General features: G+C 35.5%; 4 protein-coding genes across 4 annotated transcripts; 2 read left to right on the top strand and 2 right to left on the bottom strand.

Moving 5' to 3' along the window:
- The first annotated feature begins 4,188 nt into the window (after nucleotides 1–4,188).
- LOC139883665 (syntaxin-22-like) lies at nucleotides 4,189–6,085 on the top strand. The gene is made up of 7 exons (XM_071867811.1): nucleotides 4,189–4,370; nucleotides 4,593–4,686; nucleotides 4,775–4,914; nucleotides 5,195–5,269; nucleotides 5,581–5,738; nucleotides 5,821–5,921; nucleotides 6,020–6,085. Exons 1-7 carry the CDS (start codon nucleotides 4,189–4,191, stop codon nucleotides 6,083–6,085), a joined length of 816 nt encoding a protein of 271 aa, XP_071723912.1.
- A 2,249-nt stretch (nucleotides 6,086–8,334) lies between these two features.
- Nucleotides 8,335–10,054, bottom strand: LOC139883668 (uncharacterized). Its single transcript, XM_071867813.1, has 6 exons — nucleotides 9,980–10,054; nucleotides 9,591–9,894; nucleotides 9,332–9,498; nucleotides 8,860–9,141; nucleotides 8,598–8,648; nucleotides 8,335–8,445 (listed from the first exon to the last, which is right to left on the bottom strand). The coding sequence occupies exons 1-6, from the start codon at nucleotides 10,052–10,054 to the stop codon at nucleotides 8,335–8,337; spliced, it is 990 nt and encodes a 329-aa protein (XP_071723914.1).
- Nucleotides 10,055–12,832: 2,778 nt separating this feature from the next.
- On the bottom strand, nucleotides 12,833–15,070 carry LOC139883667 (heat stress transcription factor A-1d-like). Its single transcript, XM_071867812.1, has 2 exons — nucleotides 14,768–15,070; nucleotides 12,833–14,107 (listed from the first exon to the last, which is right to left on the bottom strand). Exons 1-2 carry the CDS (start codon nucleotides 15,068–15,070, stop codon nucleotides 12,833–12,835), a joined length of 1,578 nt encoding a protein of 525 aa, XP_071723913.1.
- A 945-nt stretch (nucleotides 15,071–16,015) lies between these two features.
- Nucleotides 16,016–18,213, top strand: LOC139883664 (uncharacterized). Its single transcript, XM_071867810.1, has 7 exons — nucleotides 16,016–16,123; nucleotides 16,243–16,332; nucleotides 16,440–16,594; nucleotides 16,904–17,021; nucleotides 17,620–17,739; nucleotides 17,824–17,894; nucleotides 17,979–18,213. The coding sequence occupies exons 1-7, from the start codon at nucleotides 16,016–16,018 to the stop codon at nucleotides 18,211–18,213; spliced, it is 897 nt and encodes a 298-aa protein (XP_071723911.1).
- Nucleotides 18,214–19,019: the final 806 nt, after the last annotated feature.

Here is a 19,019-nt window from a genome sequence, read left to right as displayed (position 1 = left end):
GAGGAAAACAAGATACTCTCGCCATGAACTGGTAGAGAAAGATGAAGAAAAATTCAAGATGGAGAAGGATGCAACTGAAATGATGATGAGGCTAAGAGAAGAAAACAGTGTCCTGAAGGATCAAATATTGCAAAACGACGAGGATAAAAGAGATACAGAAGAATGTTACTCAAAAATGGGAGAAGAGCTCAGTAAACTGAAGAGAGAAAACAAGATTCATCCGCATCATATTCGTTCCTTTGCTTCCCCGTTGTTGAGCTTATATACTGTTGTTTTGATTTTTCTTCCGACTGTCAGAAAACACGTGGGATAAAAGGCCGGCTAGATGAATATTTCGATCAAGATGATGTGGATGGAAATCAAGAGAGTACTGAAAAGAGAGAATCGGATTTCGGATTCAGAAGGAGGAACTAACAGTGAAAGACGAAGAAAAGAGAGAAGTTATTAGGCAGCTCTCAGTTCAGCCATAGGATTGCTCAAGGATGAGAATGTTAAGATGAGGAAGTATATAGCCACAGAATGATTATCCAAGAAATGGAACAACCCTTTTGAAATCACAAGATTAATTTCAAGATAGCTTTTCCAAGGGTTCTCCGAGTTCTCTGGCCAGTACGTAAACCGATCTATGTGCTTACGTGCAGCATCTGCAAACCGATTATAGAGAACTTTTACCAGTGTACATAAAATAGATATATTTAGTATGTATATTAGAGATCCAGGATTCTCATTTCCAACTCAGACTTTAGATCGTCAAATCTGGTACCACTTATCATTTGTATTAGCTTCCCTATTGTTCCTTTAATCTGTATGTGTTCTGTATCATTTGATTTATATATATATATATATATTTTATTTTTATTTATTTATTTATTGAAAAGTTGATATCATTAGGTTAGGTTGAACCTTTCCTATATATAATTTACTTCTCTTCAATGGATTAATTTGTGGCATAAACCGAAAAGAGATACATCATTTTTCATAAATCTTTAAAGAATAAAAACATTTCTATTTAAAGATGGAATAAGTGTATATTAATGTTATTTTCTTTCACAATTATATATGATCATATTATTATTAAATTTTCGATCATTCCCGCCCTCCTACAATTTTTTAGGATTTTGAAAATAAAATAAAGAAATTAATTGATCTTTATATATACATAATACAGATGTGGACTTTCGAGAAATGGTGAATCGTATTCCAAAGGGAGTAAGCTTCACAATCCTAGCCGATTCCTGTCTCAGTGGAGGACTCATTGCCCAAGAGAAAGAGCAAATTGGTCCTCATGTTTCTATCAAAGTCGACAATAGTCCCTTACAAAATTCTTTTTAGCTAATAGGCATCCCTATCGAATCCATCCTGCAACATTTACAATCACTGACACAATCTGACTCGCCAGACATTGGCGCCCATTTGCTGGAATTGTTTGGTGAGAATGCGAGCCTCAAGTTCCGGCTGGCCCCACGGGCACTGAAAAGTTTGGACGAGTCAAAGCCCGACGAAGAAATTCTGCTAAGTGGGTGTCAGTCGGAGGAATATTCCGGTGACATGCCTGATTGGGTCACCGGAGGAAAGCCTCATGGGGTGTTTACCTTTGCCATGATGGTGATTTTTAAGGAGTGGCTGACGACGGAGGGCTAAGCAATTGGGAAGTTGTGATTAATAAGGCTAGGGAAGGTGTGAAAGCTTGCCTTGCTCATCTTAAACAAGACACCAAGAGTCAACAACCTTGCTTGTATTGCACTGATGAAAATGCTGACGACATCTTTCTTGCTGGGAAAGTTACACTACCTTCGCTAGCAAGCTACCGACTAGCAAAGAAGAATTATGATTTGGACTACGTACTCCATGTTTCGATTCAAGTCTGTTTCATTTTCTATCTTTTTCAATATATATTGTATTCCGTAAGTTGTGTGTATGGGTCTTAGTCCAACCGTTTGATTAATGTAATGATGATTCAATAATAGGTAGGAGAGCGATCAGATCCCAAATCAAGTTGATTTGGAAACTAGTTCTCTTCGTCTTATGTTTAAATTAAGTACATGATCTCCCCAATTAACTAAAGTAATTTATGCTCTCTCTTTAATTTAATATATCATCTTTTTCATATCCATTCTTTAATTTTAACTACAACTCAATATATGTAATATATGTGTATATTTACATAATCACTATAAGCCAACACGACATGATCGAATGGTTAAGACATCTATCTCCTTTTTTAAAATTGAATGATCGAATTCTGCTGGAACATATAAAAAAAAAAATATAAACTTATTATATTCACAATATGTAACCCGCCATAACATAACAACATATATAAATTTTAGCCCCACATAAAAGATAATACATATTTCATTCTCACTCTCGCACACTAATATTAATTGTGTAACACTGTGTAAACAAGAATGTGTCAAGATATAAGGATAGGGTATTTGAACCCGACGATCGAGCAAGCTCTAATTAGTCCAACCCCTTTGATTGTTGTGATTTAATAAATAAAATGTGTTATCTGGAAACTAGCTTCTCTTTGTCTTCTCTAAACATTTCCCTAATTAAATTAAGCATTCTTTATTTTTCTCTTTTGTTAATTTAATATCATCATTTTGCATAACCATTAATTTAGCAGTGTTGATAATTACTTATCCGACTATTTTATCTTATAGACAATATAAAACAATAAAATTGAGTTTTTTCATTACATATTTTATTATCAAATCAAATTTTGATAATTTCTATCAATTTTTACAATTTATTTAAAACAAATAAAAATTATATTCTAATAAAATTATATTCCCTCAATCTCTCAATATATGTTTTTTAAATATTGACACAAATAATAAGGTGAAGAGAAAAATTTAACATATTTTGATCTAAATTAGATATGAAAAATATTTATTTTAAGATAAAATAAAAAATCTAAAAAAAAATATATTGCGAGAGTGAATGAGTAATTATTAAAATAAATTTAAAATAATTATAATTAATTTGTTATATATTAATGGAAAAAACTTGCCTCCTACATCAATAGGAGGTCTTAAATCCAACAAAGAATAATAATTAGATAAGTGGCATGTATCTTTATATATATATATATATTATAAGGATTGTTTGGCATTCAAAAAAATCATTACATTAAAATTGCTTTTCACGATTATTTTTTGGGATTCACTAACCCATTATAAAATATAATAATGAAGACATAAAATTTATGTATATAAAACGAATTAAAATATTTCAATAGTTCTTCACTTTTAAGTTTTTAATAAAACGTGAACCACATACAACTTTAGTAAAAATAAATTTAAAAAATAAGATTTAATTTAATTTTTCACATGGACTTTTTTAATTTGTTGTTGGTTTTTAGACGTCATGCGTTAGAATGAGACAAGTTTTTCCCTATATTAATTTAGTTAAAATCTATAAATACTATAATTTATTTTGGTTTTTAAGTCTCTTCGAATATCTCACTGCCGATAAATGAAATTAATCTTTTGTTTTAACTGTCAGCATACGAAATAATAGGGAGCTAATCACAAAAAATTTTTCATTTGAAAAAGCTGGGATCGAAGGTTTTACCTCTCTTTTAATCTTATATTTTACATAAACTTAAAATGTTTATAATATAACTTAATAATTTTATTGAGATAATAACATAATAATTATTGAATGAATTCCAAAAAAGAAAGAAATAATATTTTTTTGGATCCAATTTTTTTTTTTTTATTGAATAATTAATTAATTAATATATTTATTCATAAAATAACGGATGTACTCTTATTACCAAAACGGACCAGAATAATCTTAAAAAAAAAAAGGGACCAAGAATAATAAACACCGTACCGTAATTCAAAAGTTAAATGACGAGGAATACTATACTCCGCCGCCCATATGACTAATCTTAACCGTCCACGTGTCATATAAACGACAATATTCACCATACATCATCATCATCGTGCCGGCACAAATATTACTCAATTAAAAAACATTAAAAATAAAAACGTAACAAAAAAATCCATCTCTGTTTGATCCATTCACAAATTCCATCGATCACAATCGGCGATTTAGCTTTTCTTTCCTCTCCCTTTCTCTGGAAAATTCACCTCGATTTTCTCGAGAGAGAGAGAGTTAAAGGGAAAGTCAGCATTTCTTAATAAAGGAACGGAAAATTGGGAAAGGAAAGGAACAATGAGCTTTCAAGACATCGAAGCTGGGCGACCTTTTCGGATGAATAATTATGGTAAACAACAAGACCCGACTCAGGCCGTCGCCTCTGGTATCTTTCAGATCAACACCGCCGTCTCAATGTTCCAACGTCTCGTCAACACCCTCGGCACTCCGAAGGACACGCCGGAGCTCCGGGAGAAGCTGTAAGTGTTTGAATGGATTGCCGATGGTTTGTAAATGTGGTTACCTAGGTTTTAATTTTGGGTTGATTCATCAAAAATATAGGTTTTTATGGTAGGATAATGTTAAATTGGATTGGGAAATGATGTATGGAGATTTTTCATTGGTAAATTGTTGTAATGGTTTGGAGAAAATGCTTTCTTTTGTGAAGTGAGTCTTATTGTGACTTGATTTTTACTTTGCAGGCATAAGACGAGGCTTCATATTGGGCAATTGGTGAAGGATACATCAGCAAAGTTGAAACAAGCTAGTGAATCGGATCATCATACTAACGTTAGCGTAAGTTCTACTTATCCCTTCTTTTAAAAACTACATTTTAGTCTTACTTTTGTTATCATGATGACCTGTATTCTTTGTCATACTCCAGCAAAGCCAAAAAATCGCTGATGCGAAACTTGCAAAAGATTTTCAAGCGGTTCTTAAAGAGTTCCAGAAAGCTCAACGACTTGCTGCTGAGAGAGAGACAGCATACGCTCCTTTCGTTCCTCAGGCAGTTCTTCCTTCTAGGTAACCTTCTGGGATGTATTTTGATGATTATACCTGATCATTGTCATTAAAATTTTTGATTTTGTGGAAGATATTTTTTTTCTCAATCTATTGATAATAGGATATCATTTTTAGTAAAAAACACGTTTTTCGAGACAGTTTGGAGCAAGCTTAAGCAAGCTCGAGCATCCGTAAACCGCAAAACGAACGGACCCTAAATTGTTAGTACGTTTCTAAAAGTGTTGTAATCTGCTATGATCCTTTTGATTGAAAATTTGTGCTGTGTGACTTTTGTATACAGCTACACGGCAAGTGAGCTTGACATCGGTCCAGATAAGAGTCAGGAACAGCGTGCTCATCTTGTGGAATCTAGAAGGTGAGTTCTATTTACAACTTTCTACAAATCCATACATTGGGGAGGTGCTGAAAGTGTAAACTATGTACACTTTACAAGTAATTACTTTGTAGAGTTTTTTTAAAACACGCTTCTTGAGTGCTAGCTCAGGTTATTCCTGTACCCAAACATTTTGTGGATAGAGAAGTTGGCTTGCAATTCAATATTTTGTCTTCAAGGCTTATTGTACATTGTATATGCTGTCTAAGATTTTGCATACATTTTATGCTGATTACCAATTCTTGCATAGCATGGGCCTAAGATTTGTATTATGGTTTTTTCTCTGTTTCCAGACAAGAAGTCTTATTATTGGACAACGAGATATCCTTCAATGAAGCTATAATTGATGAAAGAGAGCAGGGAATTCGTGAAATCCAGCAGCAAATTGGCGAAGTGAATGAGATTTTCAAAGATCTTGCAGTTCTTGTGCATGAACAAGGAACTATGATCCGTAAGTGATGGATATTTCTTTATCAAACCAGCAATCTTTGCCTTGTATTTATGTCAAATGATATCCATTTTTTTTGTTGCAGATGATATTGGCTCCCATATTGAAAATGCACAGGCTTCCACTGCACAGGCAAAATCCCAACTTGTGAAAGCTGCCAAGACTCAAAGATCAAATTCCTCTTTGGTAACTATTTTTGATTGTTTTTGTATCGATTTTGGAGAAATTTAAGATATTCACATAATATGGGACAATAACTTGTAGCCTTTCTTCTGTTCCTTCAGGTATGTTTGCTCATGGTGATATTTGGCATTGTGCTTCTCATCGTGGTCATTGTATTGGCTGCTTGATCAAATGTTCAGCTCATTTCAATCATAGAGATGACCTAGAAAAGGTTTTTCCCTCAGTTTGCTAATGATTTTTCACCAGACGTGACTGGCTGATTGTCGATTTCTTGTTGTCCATAATTTCCGTTTCAGTTCAGCGTTAGTTGGGTTTTTGGTGGTGGAGGTTTTGTCAATGTCATGGTGTGTATTGTGTAATTCATTTGGCAAATGTTGCAAATAGTATTATTATATATAATAAATTATATTATGATTCTTTTGGGTGTTCCCATTTCCACTTCTTACTTCACCTGCATTTACTTTCTCCTAATGTGTAAATATTCTGAAATGAAAAATTTTAGCCTGAAATTCAAAAAGCGTTTGCTCCTTGGCATTTTCACATTATACAAATCTGGAGAAAACACACTTCTTACAATATTAGGTAAAGAAACAGTGGGTCGGTATTGACACAATCGATTAAGGTTGTTTTTTTATGGCTTGAAGGTATTAGAATTGAATAATGAAATTTGTAATAGTAAGGAGAAGGATGCGTACATCATCGATATCCTCCATCGTATCCCCGAAATTCCAAAAATAAATTGGTTCGAAAAGATTGTGATGATTTCCAGCATTCTCCAAATACCAGATGAAATTAGAATGTTTCTAGACAATGAACAAGCATTTCTCTACGCGGCCCCGTTTCTCTTAGCTCCGTCAAGTTTTCACATGTATAAACAAGTCTGATTTTCAGGCAATGCTTCATACAACGCAGATCATGAAGACATCAGGTTCTTCAAATCCCACATTTGTACCACTTCCGTCCTTAATTAACTGTCATATTTTCGATGTATTTTACATTGTAAACATGACAATTTGATTAGGGACGGAGTCGAGTATAATTCTAAGTTCACAGTTTCATCTCCATTTTCCGCTTACGAGCGTGTACAGGAATCTCGACGTTCATTTCCAGTTGAAAATCGTGGCATTTTGATAAATTCAGTCTGATTTGTAAATTATTAAAACTATTAGTCTTTTTTATTTTTAGAAAAAAAATCTTCTTTACTCCTGCTTTTGACTTCCTTATCGTCTATAATACATTGGAAAAAAAAAAAAAAAACCTAGTTTGGACCTGATTATTAATTTTCAGAAAGAAAAAAAATGTCAAACAATGGATCCTGTCCAATCAAAAAAAGGCGTCAACGTCATCACTCAATGCTCGACGAACAAGCAATATTATAGAAAGAGAGAATTTGGTATATCAAGAAGACTAGAACTCTTATACTGAATGAAAAAAAAAAATGCGACTTTTTTAATTGTCAGATATATTTATTTCCTAATTTACGAAACCCATTAGGATTATAATTTCCCAAAACCCTATCCTTTTTCTTCCTGTTAGTATATAAATATATATATATATATATATACACACACTACCAGTCACTACAGCTGTGCAATGAATTTACTAAAAGTCTTTCAAACAAAACCCTAAGAGAGAGAGATATATAGTGTGCGAGATTGAGAATTTCAATGGCAGCTTCACAGAGCTTCCATCAGAGAAAAACGATTCAATGGCAGCTTCAGAGCTTCCATCAAAGAAAATCGATTCAATGGAAGCTACCGAGAATCAGTTATCGAGAATCGAAGAACAGCAACCTGACTGACTCCTCGGAAAAATCGTTTTATCTTGAAGATTAGCGGTGCTGTCTTTGTTCGTCATGTGACTCATGAACAAAGTATCAATCAGTCGATTCTCAAAAACAATGGCGATCATGATCATCAGAGCAGTCTAAATAAGCTTGTTGATGGTAGTAGCGATATCCAAGCCTCTTTAAAAGCAATTACCCCTTCCTTTCCGACTAGGAAACGAAGCGGCACAAGAGAATTCTCTGGCAAAAATTCGTCTCAAGGTCGGGTTTTGCTTAAAGTGGGCAGTTCTTCTCGGTCTTCTAATTCCGATGGGAGACCCAAGAAACTGTGGAAGGAGGAAAGCTCGTCGACACCCTCTTAGAATTCTGGAGAGGAATTAGGTTTCTTGGGAAGCAAGGAACAGGGAAACAGTGGTAATTTTGGTTCCACGTCTTCGATTTCAGAGGAGGATGAAGATGAGGAGGTAGCATTGCTTTGTCTCGCTGATAAAGTAATCGAAGTATTCGAGCAAATCAAATACAGGTGTGAAATTTGCAGAAAGGGTTTTCCTAGCCACCAGGCTTGGGAGCTAGTACCCACAGCAAGCCAAAGACAAAGTTGCTAGAGAATTATGTTGGTGGTGTACTTAATCAAAGACCCAACTGATCTTGCAAACTCTTGGGATCCAAGCCACCAAGCAAAACCTTGAGCACTACTTTCTGGAATGTCACACACCTTGAAATGAAAATTTTCATTTTAGCCTGAAAATAAAAAAGCACTTGTTCCTTTATACTGGGCATTTCTACATTATACAGATCTGGAAAATACCTCTTTCTCACTAAATTTGATAAAAAAAAACACATTTTGATAGTGTTTTGGAGCGAGACAACCTCCAAACACACAATGAACATACCTGAATTAAAGTAAATGGAAGAATAGAATTGGTGGAAAATACGCTATTCAGCTTTAGCCAAAAATGGCAAGGAAATTTCAAAAAGCAAATTCAACCGTGTTTGGAAATTCCAAAAATAAATTGGTTCCACAAGATTGTGAGATGAGTTCCACCATTCTCTAAAAACCAGATGAAACATGTTTCTAGTCAACCAACTAGCATTTCTCCTTGATCAGTTAACAACCCAAAAATACAATGAATAAACAAACTAAAATTGTTTTACACTCTTGGATAGATTTGTGCTCGAACAGAACACAGAAGCCCAAACAATAGAAAGAGTTGATATAACAGCTGAAAAAAAAGTGATTACTGATACAAACTCAGAGTGAGCCTTCTTCCCAGATGGTATTCTCCACACGACAACGTCGTTTCTCTTACCTCCGTCGAGTTTTGAGACGAGTAAACAATTCTGATGATGATTATCCAGCAATGCCTCATTGATGCAGTGCATGATCACATCAGGTTCTTCGAATTCCACATTTGTGTAACCACTCTCATCTAAAGGCTGCAAAAAATGACAAATTTAAGAATTCCCATGAAATATTGTGAGTTAGAAATTCCACATTTGTATACTATTATCAAACTTTAAAAAGGAACGACGGCGCAGCTGCTTCGTTGAGTCATGCCTCTGAATCGAACTTTAAAAACATATTTGAATAAATCTTGGTTCAGAGTTTCATCTCCATTTCACTAACCTGATAACGAGCATGAACAGGAAGCTCGACGTTGATTTCCAGTTGAAAATGGTGTCTCGATGAGAGATTCGAACTACTATTCATATGAATTTCAACAACAGATCGATTTGAAAGGAATGAAGGAAGTTCCAAATTCGTATCACCAAATACAGCCACATCCTTAAACACTAGAACAATAAACAGATATGCATCATTCAACAATCAATCAATCAATTCAAATATAAACCAATCTTCAACAGTTTTGATGAAATCGGCATACCTCCACGCCCTTGAAGATTTTCTAGCTCGAATGGATCGGCAAAGACTCCAGACGGCAATTTTTCGATGATCACAATTTTACAATTGGGCATCTGAGAATCCATTGATAATCGGATTGAAGTCGATAGACGACGATGTGAGCCTTCTCCGATCAGTTTCCGATCCGTAACAGAAGATTTGACGACAGGATTGAGGAGCCGGTCGCATGAGGCAAAACCCAGTTCCTGGGTTATGAATTTTTGAAATTCGGAAGAGACCAGGCTTCCATGGTGGTCGAAATACGATTTGGTTATATATCTTCCTTCCTGAATTTGGAGGAAGAAGGAACAAAGAAAACGAGTTTATGATTAAAATGGGAGTTGTAAATGAATTGGGTGTGGTTTTACTAACCTCCATTGAAGACGATAGACCGAGAAACAGAAGAAACAGTGTTGAATTGAAGTGAATTTTGATCTGAGTCGCCATTCTTGAATTTTGAGGGAGTAGTCGATCGTTCGTGGAGAAGAAGATGAAGGTGAAGGGGAAAGAAAGAAAGAAAGAATGGGTAATATATTTTATGGTCCTTAAAGTCTTAATTAAAGACTATTTAGAACCTTAAATTAATATTTAGATCATTTTTTTAACTTTTATAAATTCCTTCTAATTTTTTTGCTAGTATCAGAAAATCAGTTCAAACTGTAATGAATTATGGCGAAAATCGTCAAAATGTAATGAATTATAGCAGAATATGATTGATTGGATCTTTAAGTCGGGGGCGTCGAAATTCGAATGAACAAATACGAAACGAATGATAAAAAAAAAGAAAAAATTTATTCAAACATAAATAAAAAAAAATTTATTCATTTATAAATTCATATTTTATCGTTATTTTTTTATTTTTTTTAGTGGATATTAACTAAATTTTTTTAATGAATCCAATTATATTATAATTTTCTTAAGTAATTTTTTTATAAAATAAATAGTCATAATTTGAGCAAATGAATTTAACAATATGATGGGCTTGAAATTGAGTAAAAAATATGAGCCAAAATATAGTATTATGTTCATTCATAATATTTTCGTTCATAATAATTCATAGACAATTTATAAATGATCATTTTTAAAAATAAAAGTTAACTGTAAATAAACGAACTTTAGTCAAACAAATGTAAGTAATTTTTTTTAATAATTTGGATCTGATTATTAATTAAGTTTCAAATTTTTAAAAAATATCCGATAACTAATCCTGTCCAATCGAATGAAAGAGTCAACGTCATCACTCAATGCTTGGTGAACAAACAAGCATTAATTAAAGAAAGAGAGAGAATGATAAATATTAATTAGATTCGGCATATCAAGAAGACTGGAATTCTTATACTGAAAATAATAATTAAAAAAAAAGGGGTCAAATATTTATTAAGGGTCAAATATTTATTTCGTAATTTACGAAACCCATTAGGATAATAATTTCCCAAAACCCTATTTAAGTTGTTTGTAACTGCCACTCAAAAAAATTTAATAAACCCTAAAGAGAGATAGATAGATAGTGTGCGAGAGTGAGAATAATTTCAATGGCAGCTTCAGAGCTTCCAATATCAGAGAAGATCGATTCAATAATGGCAGATTATAAATCAGAGCTTCCATCAAAGAAAATCGATTCATCAATGGCAGCATCAGAGATTAATCGATCAAAGAAAATCAATTCAATGGAAGTTGACGAGAGTCAATTATCGAGAATTGATCAAGAAAAGCAGCAATCTGATTCGACTCCAAGGAAAAAACGTGTTATCTTGAAGTTTAACGTTCGTGTGACTGAACAAAGTATCAATCAGTCGATTATCAAGAACAATGGCGATCTTGATAAGACCAGTCTAGTTAATAAGATTGTTGGTGGTAATATCGATATCCAAGCCTCTTTAAAAGCAATGACTCCTTTCTTTCCGACTAGGAAACGAAGCGGCGGCACAAGAGAAATCTCCGTCGAAGGTTCCTCTTCTCAGGGTCGGGGTTTGATCAAAGATTGCATGGAGACGAAGAGACAGAGAATACTCGAGGTGGGTAGTTCTTCTCAGCCTTCTAATTCTGATGGGAGACCCAAGAAGCAAAACTCGTCGACACCCTCTTTGAATTCTGGCGAGGAAGTAGGTTTCTTGGGAAGCAAGGAACAGGGAAACAGTAGCAATTTTAGTTCGATGTCTTTGATTTCGGAGGAGGAGGATAAAGATGAGGAGGTAGCATTGCTTTGTCTCGCTGATAAAGTAATCGAAGTATTCGAGAAAATCAAATACAGGTGTGAACTTTGCGGAAAGGGCTTTTCTAGCCATCAGGCTTTGGGTGGTCACAAGTCTAGTACACACAGCAAGCCAAGGACAAAGTTGCTAGAGAATTCTGTTGGTGGTGAAGCAGCCAAAGTCCGCGGGGAAGCCGATTGCACGTGTGCAAGATTTGCGGCAAGGCGTATGAAACAGGGATGGCTCTTGGAGGGCACAAAAGAGTTCACTTTGGTGAACGCGTCAATGGTGTTTCTAGCAGCAGCACTTCAAGCCAAAGGCAAAAAATTAATCAGACTCTATCACCTGACTCTACATTAACGACAATTGCTGATCAAGAACGGAAACCGGTTCATGATTTCGATCTCAACGAACCGGCAACACCACCTGAGGACGAGCTATATTGATTAACTAGTATATTAATCATATATAAGTAGTATTAGTTATGTGGTAAATATGAAGCTCCTTGGATTTCGTTTCTAACTCTGTGATTCTTCTTGTTAAACAGAAACTCTTTAGATTTCGTTTCCCTGTTTGTCGTGCTATATAATATATATGTTGTTTTTTAATCTTTGCAATCTTCCTTTCTTTTGTTTCCTTTCTGCATTTTGTTCATCTACTGCATTTTATAAAGTAGTAAATCCCGATGCACTTAGGCTCCATGTTTTGGGAATATGGGGATGGAATTGTTTTACGCAGCTTTCCTCCCTTACAATTATAAAGAGACTGTTTCCGTATCTGCTGCATTTTTATCTTTTTCTCAAATGGTTACATTTCATGTACTACGAAATAAGCTACAAAAGCAAAAGGAGACCGAAAGAAAACACATGGGAAAGTAAACTAAAACATACTTCTTCATATGTGCAAAATAAGGCAGCAGTACAAATGAGCAGAAGCTTCTATAAAATGTCATACAAAAAGACCAAAACGAGAGGCTACTGAAAGTTACCCGTTTGTTCATTTTCGGGTTACATACAAACAAACGAAACAAAATCTATAAGTTCTTCAAACCCTTTTTGTTTTCTGATCTAAGAAGTCCCATTTGTTCTGTAAGATTGTCCATATGCTGACCTTCATCCCATCCATTTCCCATTGCTTTTGTTTCATTTTTGTTGTTTACATCATCATCAGCAGCTGCAATAATTTGTTCTAAATCGTCAGGCAAAGGGCTTTCTACAATACTGTCGTCCCAGTAGAAATTGGAGTTCTCTAGCAAGGACTCTATGTCAGGATCGGGAGAAATCGAATCAAGATCTAACGACATCGCCCCGCTGACTAACGAAGCAGGATCCATAAATCCGGCAGCCCCCGTATTATCAAATCCCATTATATTTTCTTCCGGAAGGTCAATGACATTTTCCAGTACAATATCCGGTATTGGTGTCAGATCAGGCATGATTATATCAGCTTGTGGAACGGAAATGGTTGTCGGATGTTGTGTTCCGCCCAGGGAAGTTATATCTGGGAACTGAGTTGTCGAAATGGCTTCGGCATTTAAGGGAGGTTGCATTTCTGGTAAGGAGGCAGCAAAGTTGTTAGGGGATTGCACCGGAGATGGTGAAACCTCTTGAAGTGACGCTCCTGAAATATTGCTCGAAGAATTTCCACTGCCAATATCATTAGACGATGGCGAACCATTGCCCAGGAGGAAATTTTCGAGATTATTGTTGAAAGAAGAATCCAACTGAGAAGCAGTATCTACTTTCATAAACTGCCTGAGCATTGCTTTTGCAGCACCTTCATTCATCTTTGGCTTGTATTTAACAATCTGTCCATCAGGATTGTTGTCCTCAGGAACTCCTTCTTGCTTAAGCCTTCGTTTCTTGTTGGCTTCTGAAATTCGCCGATTGTTGCCTTCATTCTGCACAAATTGAGACAGAAACCCAGGGCTTTGAACTGCCTTTGCCAGGAATGACATCATTTGTTGTTGGCGTTGCTCCATTCCTTGAAGACGCTGCACCATGGTTTGAAGCTGATTATCGGTAGTTTGTTGTTGCTGTCTTAATCGGACAAGTTCCTGCATTAGCACATTCTTGTCTCTCTTGAGCCTCTCGACCTCTTCCTCAAGCCCGAATTTTCCGACCTCGACACATGCCGCACCGACGGACGAACTCTGCCCGTGCGTGTGCGTGTGCGTTTGCTGTGGTTGTTGACCACTCTGTCCATGAGTAGGCTTTCGCCGACTAATAGTTCTAAGAAGATGCTTTTGCCCTCTTAAGAAGCCCTCATTTGCAAATTCCCAACGGTCTGGATCTACCTTTCTGAAACCCTGCTTGTCAAATAAAGCCATCACTATCATTTGTAGTTCTCAAGGTACTAAACAGTATGCTAACATCACGTCACACTTATACCAGAAATTAGCAACACCTCATCAAATTACAGTCTTAAGACAAAGAGAGAATGAAAATTTAATGTACCTTCAACATTATACTTCATCAAACACAAATATTTTCCCTAGTTTTAAAATTCCCAATCCTCAACTTGAGAAATACATGAGACGGTATATCACTAAAGCATGCACTTGGTTTAACGATTCAAAATCTTCTCCATAATACAGAATCACAAAGAACAGGAGTAACTACTTTCCCTGACTTTAGCCATCCACTATCCAAACAACAATCAATCACATCCTAAACCACAAACCATTTTCATCTGGATATTGCATCATCATTACTTGGAATCGAAAGATGACTAACAAATAGCGACAGATATCAGTAAAAGAAACATGAACACACAACACCTAAACAATCAAATCCCACACAAGAACACTCAAGTGTGTCAGCAATACAGGAATCAATAAGCATGGACAGAGAAAATGGACGAAAGGACAGCTTCACAGAAAACAAAAATCAGCTGCCACTGCATTTGTTCACCAAAATCCTCAGTTGATTCGATAATTAAACAACGAAAAAAGAAATGAGGAGTATACATAAGTGTTGAGCTGTCGAACAAAGCTGGAGAAGTTATTGTGCTTAAAATACTTGGGCAAAAGATCACGAGCGAACTCTGGAGGATTCCAAACAATAAAGCTGTTATTGGTAGAGCTCCACGACACAATCGAATCAGTTGCAGGATCGTCCACCATGTCATAGGTCTTGCTCAAGAAAGGAGGCGGCGCGTTCGCCGCGTTCTGTATCGGAGCCGGCAGAGGCACCGGCCCGCTACTTGTCGACGCCTCGCTGGCGGCGACTCCACTACTGCTGTTGCTTTTGCTGCTACTTACACCATCCATAGCTACTGAAAGTAATCTCGATTTTATCAATTGAATGAGTGAAAGTGATGAATTAGGGTTTCGATGTTTTGATTGGAGCCATTGATTGAGTTCTCTGAGAGCAGTGGTTGTACGGTCACGGGGAAAGAGAGAGTGATGGGGTTATTTTATTTTGGAAGTGGCGACGGAAGTACACGCGCCGGCGAGTCGGTTAGTGAGGACCGAGAGTGAACTGACTCGGTTTTGCTTGCTGGTCCTTTTGAGTAATGGAGTCAAATCAAGGATTTTGTTGGCTTACTTCTGAGCGAGTGAATTACATTATTAACCTCATCTCTATTTATTTATTTATTTTTATTTTTTTATGGGCCTTTAAAGTGATGATGATGACTTGGACTTCCCACATCCAAGAGAGCTTGTTCTTAAATTAAACGGAAACTGAGAGACAAAATAATTTCTCCAAGATGGAAAAAAATCTTAAATTAAATTAAGCCTTAAATGGTCTTAATATCTTATCTGAATCAAATCACTGACTTGACAGTTAATCTCTCTTTAATCATGATTTTTTATAATCATATCTGCTTTCCCAGAATCAAATTCGAACTGATGATCTCTCGATGGAGGAAATATTTAACGAGAAAAAAATTATCAGTGAAATATTCTTATATTTTATTCTCTTATTTAATCACTTCATTTCAAATTAAATTGTAAAGTATGTGAATTTTGAAATTGATAAAAATTAAGACTAAATGGGACCTAATTATTATCAGTATATGCGAATGCCATGTCGGAATCGGGATTCTAGAACGGCAGGGACCTAAGTTCACTGATCCAATTGCAAGCATAGAAAATATAGGGGGAGAAATAAACAACATTGTAAAGTTTAGGGACTCCAAATCCCAATATATAATACACAGAGTTACAGAGGGAAAAAGAAAAAGGAAGAAGAATTGGCGGGAAAAGGAAGGGATGAGCTCTCAGTCGGGAGAAGAAGAAGCGCCCGATCTGGTTTGTCAGCTCGACAACGCCCAAGGCATAGTTGATGCTCTCAGCTCCGTCCGATGGAAGCGTCTCCAAGTATCCTATCTTCGATTTGCTTAAAAACCTTTTGTGTTTCTAGAGATTTTGTGAGTCGTAGTCGATTAAGGTTCATCGCGATTATTGTAAATCTGACGACTAATTTTATTTCGATTTAGGATGCTGTTATCGAATTATCAGAGCACGGTGTAGTCTTGATTGTTGAAGATAGCTGTTGCCTTCAAGCTAAAGTGTATCTTCAACGCGAGGTACACATACTACTGTTTGGTTTCATTTTTCCAGCTTGTTGGAGAATTTATACTGTATTTTAGTACAGTTGAAGCTAATTCATTTGTGTTTTTTCTTCTTGATGTAGCTTTTTCTTCAATATGAATACAAGGCGCAAGGACGTCCTCGCTTTGGAGTGAGCTTGGGACTGTTAATTGATTCCTTGAACACATTTTCAGTTCCTGGCCACTCAAACACGATCGAGATCCGATATCCAGGGCCTGATATGCAGCTCCTTCTCAAGTATGTTCGTTTTAAGTTGATATTTTGTTTTTTGTTTTTGAAGTCTGTGATTGTAAGTATCAGGAGTATAGGGTTTGTATGAACCTGAAAGCTGAATTTCGTATAGCAGAAGAAATTTTTTGGTATAACATAAGCTACTTGTATCATTTTCAATGACTGTAATTGATATTATCTAAGCGCAGATCCAATTAGTATGATATTTATCAAAACATGCTAATAATCAAAAGCCAGTTCCTTTAAAGCAATTTCTATCTAGATTGAAAACCGCTCATACAATGGAATGAACTGTTATGTGATACTGTTTTTCAGGTCTCTTGATTCAGTGGATTATTGCATTTATGCGGAAATCAGAACTAGAATTCCAGATACGCTATCATGGGACTATAACTTTGAACAAGCAACCTCACCATTAAGCTTCACTGTCAAGGTATGTCCTAGTTCTTGCACAATACGCATTCACTAATTCACTCCTCTGAGTATTTGCAGTTGTAATTTGTGAATCATTTAGTCCTCATTTTGAACTCATGAATATAGTGTTAGGATAAAACCTAGTTGGATAAAAATTGGATTAATGTGAAATTTGACAATGTGAAAGTATTTATCATACAGTAATTTGATAGTTTGATCATATGCAAAACAAACAAATGGAGATCTTAATTATCAATTTATCACTGGTAAGCTTAATATATGTTATCCCTGTCCAGATTAATTTGTAAGCTTAATTTATGTTATCCTCCTTCATTCAGAGCTTGCTTACTAGTAGTACTATTATATCCGATGACATTGAGTTTCAGTTCAGAGCTTGAGTGTACAGATTGCTGAGTTTATCTTCCAAATTCTGTTTCTGAGAGTATCATTCATGCGCTCTTGACGGTTCTTCCACTTTCAATTTGTCATAATCTGTAGTTTCCCCCATTTCATACCTAATAATTCTAGTAGTATGTACAGTAACAATAAAGTTAAAGACCTACTGTTTTACATAGAGTTTTAACTAATTAGCCATAATCCTGGTATTTATACACCAGTCTGCAGCTTTGAAGGAAGCTATTGATGATCTTGAATGGCCGGGATCAAACATCCAGATCATTCTACAACCAAATCCTCCTTCTGTAACTTTCAGAGGAGAAGGACATGGAGACTTGCAGGTGTGTATAACAGTAAACTTAGATTTACAAGTCATGGCCAAGTGTTTTAACTTTTTATAAACCTGAAACTCTTCTTTCTTGCAGATAGACTTTATGCATTATGCGAATACCGATCTTTTGATTACTTTCCAATGTGATCACCAAGTCTGTTACAGGTATTCCCATCATTTTTTTTAAAAAAAATTGATTGATTCTGATTCAGTCTGTGATTTCTGCTGACTGATTGTTGCTTGAGTTAGGTACAAGTACAAGTTCCTTAAAGCAACAACTTCCAATATACCAAATAGCGTCACTAGAGATAACCGAGGAAGCAAGTTGACAGTTGGGAGAGATGGACTTCTTAAGGTACAACATCTCGTTTCTGTCGCCAGGTCATCCAATCCTCACATCGACTCGGCCGGCTATCAACAACCAAGTCGTATAGCTTATATCGAGTTCTTCGTGAAGCCCACGGAAGACGTAGAGAATGAATAATTTCATTTCACGTGCATTGTTTAACCTTCTTTAGCACATTTTGTATGGTAGGAAACGACAACCATTAGGATGATCATACTCGTTATGTTTGATTTTACATTGTGTAGTTTTAATAGAATCAGAACTTTGTTTTTACGAAAGACTTCATTATGTTGATCAAAAGCCTGTGTAGTTTGACGAAATATAATGATAGATTTTAGTAAAGTTGAATTTTAATTTTAAGTTATATTAAAAAAAACTATCAATTTATTTAAAAATGTTCCTTATATCTTGTACATTTTCGCCTTTTCGGCATGCAGTACTACATCCTAGAGAAGTAAAACTACTTCTCCCGAGTTTTCTACTGGATGTGCAGCAAAATTCTGCACATCACCAAATTAATTGAACAGATGACATATAAAGTAAAGTAAATTCTATCAAAACAACCAGCTTAGATTCTATATACATAAGTAACGAACAAAAATTGCAGAAACGCCAGAAATTTACAACATCGGCTCCTCAGCATGAACTTACATATCAAACAAGTTTAAATGAGCGACTTCCAAGCCTCTTTCCTCCAATTCTGAGCATTGTTCTGCAGATAACCAAAGAAGATTAACGAGATAATAACTTCTATATGTCGCATCAAGTAGGGAAATCTTTTGAATTCAATATACCTTGTGAAACAGAACTTGTAACTCCATGAAAGCACTCTGAGCTATTGAACCGTACTCCTGACCAGAATAGGTTGAAACAATATTGTAAACACCATCGTGAAAGAGTAATCATCTCGTATCATTCACATTTTTGTGACTGACGAATCTATA

Source organism: Rutidosis leptorrhynchoides, unplaced genomic scaffold (genome assembly GCF_046630445.1).
Source record: "Rutidosis leptorrhynchoides isolate AG116_Rl617_1_P2 unplaced genomic scaffold, CSIRO_AGI_Rlap_v1 contig433, whole genome shotgun sequence".
Lineage (NCBI taxonomy): Eukaryota > Viridiplantae > Streptophyta > Magnoliopsida > Asterales > Asteraceae > Rutidosis > Rutidosis leptorrhynchoides.
This window is presented reverse-complemented; position numbering and strand designations above follow the sequence as displayed.